Genomic DNA, 3,824 nt, shown 5'->3' with positions numbered 1-3,824 from the left:
TCCTAGCGGAGGCTGCCTCCCAGTCTTTCCAATTCACCTCCAGCCCGTCTCCACTCGTGTTTGAGCTCTGGCTCAGAGGGTGAGAAAGAACATACTTGCTCTTTAAACTAGTATAAGAGCGTTTAGATCATTATTTTAGTTATCTAAACGTTCTTATATTAGTTTACGAAGGGAGTAACAACGAAGTACCATGATCACACCATTTGCAAACCATCAAGTGAAATCTATATTGTAAGACTACACTGGTAAAAAATTCAGATGGATATAATGTTTGTCTTTTTGCAGGGGAGATGGATATTATGTTATGTAAACCTTACATAGAGAAATGTTGGTATAAAACCAACCTGACTAAATTATCTAAGAGGAAACTTAACTAGGATATACCACGTGAACCACATACATCTTTAGAAAGAGTTACATCCAAAAGTGACAAGACAATAGTACCATGGGCATCAAAGTGATCATAGGCATCCAAAATTTCAGCCATACTAGTTGGCGGGCTACCATCAAGATGTCGTTTGCTTTCTCGACTTAATTTTCTGGTGGTACATCAGACTTCATTTTCTTCCCTGACACATTGTCAAGGGATGCCCAGTCAGGATATGGGCATTCATAGCACCAATCGGGGCCAGTATATCGCACACAATGCAGCCATAGTCCCTCCTCGTCGCCATCATAACTGCCAAAAAGAACAAAAGATTATAAAAAACGCCCGAAGAATTCATACTGATCTCGTAACTGCCTGCTACAGACTGATCTCAAAATGTTTGTTAGTTCGAGCCTGCCCTTTATGATCAAGTGAACTTGTAGGCACTCACCCGACAGGAGCGAGATTTGGACAATTCGTACACATTGGGTCAATACCAAATTCCAAATCAGCTTCAGCACCGTTGCCAGGATCTGATGATGGCAATGAGCACGCTAGTGAGGTTGCCCTATGGATACTCGTCCCCTTTGATGAACGCGGACAAAAATCCCCCGAAACATAGAGCTCATCATTAGCTATTGGGTAACCAAGGTGTTTTAGATGCACCCGTATCTACATTTTTCACAGTTTTGGAGAAACAGAAAATATGTATCAGCAATACACAAAACCCACAAACTTAACAAAAATATACATATGGGCAGCACAATTAAGATTATTTCTATCCAGCATGAAGCTTCTTAAACAAGAAAACAAGATGTATGGATCATGGAAAGGAGGCATTGATCGTTCAAATGTTAACTACGATGGCCAGGTTCTTCATCATGGAGGCCTCGTCTAACAGGTAGTTAAGACATAGTATGATTCATATAGTACAATGATATAACAGGTTCCGGCAACCATTAGGAGGACTCCTGTGTAGTGGCAACCGGCACAACACCTTGGCTCCGGTCATCTTCCAAAGGCTAGGTTCGTGCACGATTTAATGAACCAACCTCTGGCAGTTCCGGGCCCCTTCATTGTACAGATAAGCATTGCACAGCCTTCAAATCTTTCACAGTGTCGGGATGATTCACGAGCTAGGCTTTTAATTTTTATTACCAGGATATTTCATCTGTGTGAACGTAAGCAGACACACATGCATTTATAAAGGGTAAAACAGGATTAGGTACCTGGTGAGTTCGGCCAGTGACAGGTTTGCACAAGACAATGCTGTGGTTCCCATCAGTGCAAATCCTCTGAAACTTGGTGCATGCTTGTTTTCCACTTGGGAGGGCTTTACCAGGACCGTTAGAAACCTGTGGTTGAAAAACCAAACTCAGCATGTGTACTTTTGGACAAAAACAACTCACAATACTTTACAGACCTCAACAGTGCTCCTTCCTTCCCGTGCATTGAAGTTTACATTAGCGTCAACAGTTTGCTGCAAAGAAATCCAACTAAATAAAATGCATGACACAAATAAAATAAATCAATCTAGAAATAGGTAAAGGAAGGCGTATCACAGGGGTATTTTTCCTTTTTCAAGGTTTCTTCTGTTTTAAAGAATTTGCCACTGAGACATTCCCAACCTGGTGGTTATAGCTTTTATTTTATAAATAAATATTTGCTAAAGAGTAAAGACATTCCAGGCCTGGTGGTCATAGCTTTTATTTTATAAATTTGCTAAAGACTAGGAAGTTCCACTCAAGGGACTTGGTTTGCATTCAGGAAGTCTGAACTCTCTGCTCCCGGCACAACATTTCTGATTTACTATACGGGTATGAAGCTAATGGCTCCCCAAAGTGGTGGAGTTCCCTTTTGTTGAAATGTTTATATAGTATAACTGTGAAGCTACGCAATTCGGTCACACGAGATCTCAAGATATTCTAAAAGCTTTTGCATAGTAAGAAGCAAAATCTGAAGAACTGAGACATGTGAATAACATAAACCTCAGGATGACAATGCAAGAAACCCTTTTGAAGTAGACAATGGACGGACCCAGTGCTAGAAGCTCCCACACCAGGTGGGGTCTGGGGAAGGATTATACGAGGCAAGCCTGTACAGTGCAATGCAGAGAGGCCGCATCGAACCCAGGACCTCTTGGCACAAGTGGGGAGTATTTCACCACTGCGCCTGGCCTGTCCTTCAAACCCTTTTAAAGTAGACAAACCATAAAAATCTATTCAACTTATTTTACAACAGAAACAGCTTCTGTTCATGGATCTAAAGATACACCATACAACTGTTGCAGTAAACAAACATCATTACCTCGCCTTCAGGAAATACACCAACAACTTTGGCTACATATTCTTTCTGCAGCAAATTAGCTTCTATCTGTGGTAACAGTAATTCAGATGAACAAACTATGTAATAAGATAAAATATCTCAATGGGCAGAACGTAAGGTAAGCAGACACACATGATAAACAGGATGGTATGCTGACTGTAGACTGCACAATGAACAGGTACGGAGTGATAATAAAAGGTGAGTGCTAGCACCTGTTGCCTGAAACATTCTGCTCGCTCAGCACTTTTAGCGAATATAAGTAGACCTGAAACTAACCGGTCTAACCGATGCACAGCTGAAACAATAATAGAGGTGGTCAAGGAATTTTTGGACATCCATAAATAGCAGTAGAAGTACAAAGATACAGCAAAAGGAAGAAACAAAAGAAAGTCCATTTTGTCATGCTCACATCACCCCATAAACTAAATTTTGCACAGATAACACCCCTGATTTATAACTTTGCATTGACTTAACCCTCTACTCAGGGATCGATGCTGGCATGGCTCAAGGATAGCCGGATAGGTGCTGATGTGGCTTCAGGTTGGCTCCGCCTCATGCTTCGCCTCCTTAACTGAGACATCACGTGAAGCTTCAGGTCCAGCTACGGTCATGGACTAATCTTGTTGTGGATCCTTGAGCGGGTGCTTGTGGCCTCCTCAACTGAGATATCACGTGAAGCTTCAGGTCCAGCTACGGTCATGAACTAATCTTGTTGTGGATCCTTGAGCGGGTGCTTGTGGTGGAGCAGTTGCGCAGGCACATGGCAATAACCGGTGAGATCAACCATCCCATCCCCACTCTGAATTTCTATCGACCATTCCATCCCCACTCTGAATTCCTAGACACATACGGCAATAAGGCAAGGCCCTCAATAATTGAGAAATTAAAGCACTGCAGCTGCAGCAGCAGAGCCAGAAAGTGAAGCAATCCCAACGATGTTGCTTCCATGTTATTTGCAAAATGTGCCCCTGTGGGTGATTTTTAATCCAATTTTCTGTCCCTTTTCTCTTCCTAACTCACTCATATCCCAATCCACACTAAAGAATCAGTCCTCTGTCAATTCATAACAGAGTCAGTGGGAGCGCACGAAACGTCACATGTGGTTGAGGATCACAGAAGGGGCACGTGGAGT

General features: G+C 42.3%; 1 protein-coding gene across 2 annotated transcripts in view; it reads right to left on the bottom strand.

Annotated features, from left to right (window-relative positions):
• Nucleotides 1-243: 243 nt before the first annotated feature.
• LOC119303555 (RNA pseudouridine synthase 7-like) overlaps nt 244-3,824 on the bottom strand; it is a 7,092-nt gene continuing 3,511 nt past the window's right edge. Inside the window, exons 7-12 of one of the 2 annotated variants that reach the window (XM_037580686.1) lie at nt 2,905-2,987; nt 2,675-2,740; nt 1,791-1,847; nt 1,597-1,728; nt 819-1,039; nt 244-679 (exon numbers count right to left, since the gene is read on the bottom strand). In XM_037580686.1, the coding sequence (XP_037436583.1) occupies nt 532-679; nt 819-1,039; nt 1,597-1,728; nt 1,791-1,847; nt 2,675-2,740; nt 2,905-2,987 (707 nt within the window). In that variant the 3' untranslated portion in view covers nt 244-531. The remainder of the gene's footprint in view (nt 680-818; nt 1,040-1,596; nt 1,729-1,790; nt 1,848-2,674; nt 2,741-2,904; nt 2,988-3,824) is intronic. The other variant, XM_037580687.1, reaches the window with a different exon arrangement.

Source organism: Triticum dicoccoides, chromosome 5A (genome assembly GCF_002162155.2).
Source record: "Triticum dicoccoides isolate Atlit2015 ecotype Zavitan chromosome 5A, WEW_v2.0, whole genome shotgun sequence".
Classification (NCBI taxonomy): domain Eukaryota; kingdom Viridiplantae; phylum Streptophyta; class Magnoliopsida; order Poales; family Poaceae; genus Triticum; species Triticum dicoccoides.
Note: the sequence above shows the minus strand (reverse complement) of the source record. Positions and strands in the feature narration are given on the sequence as shown.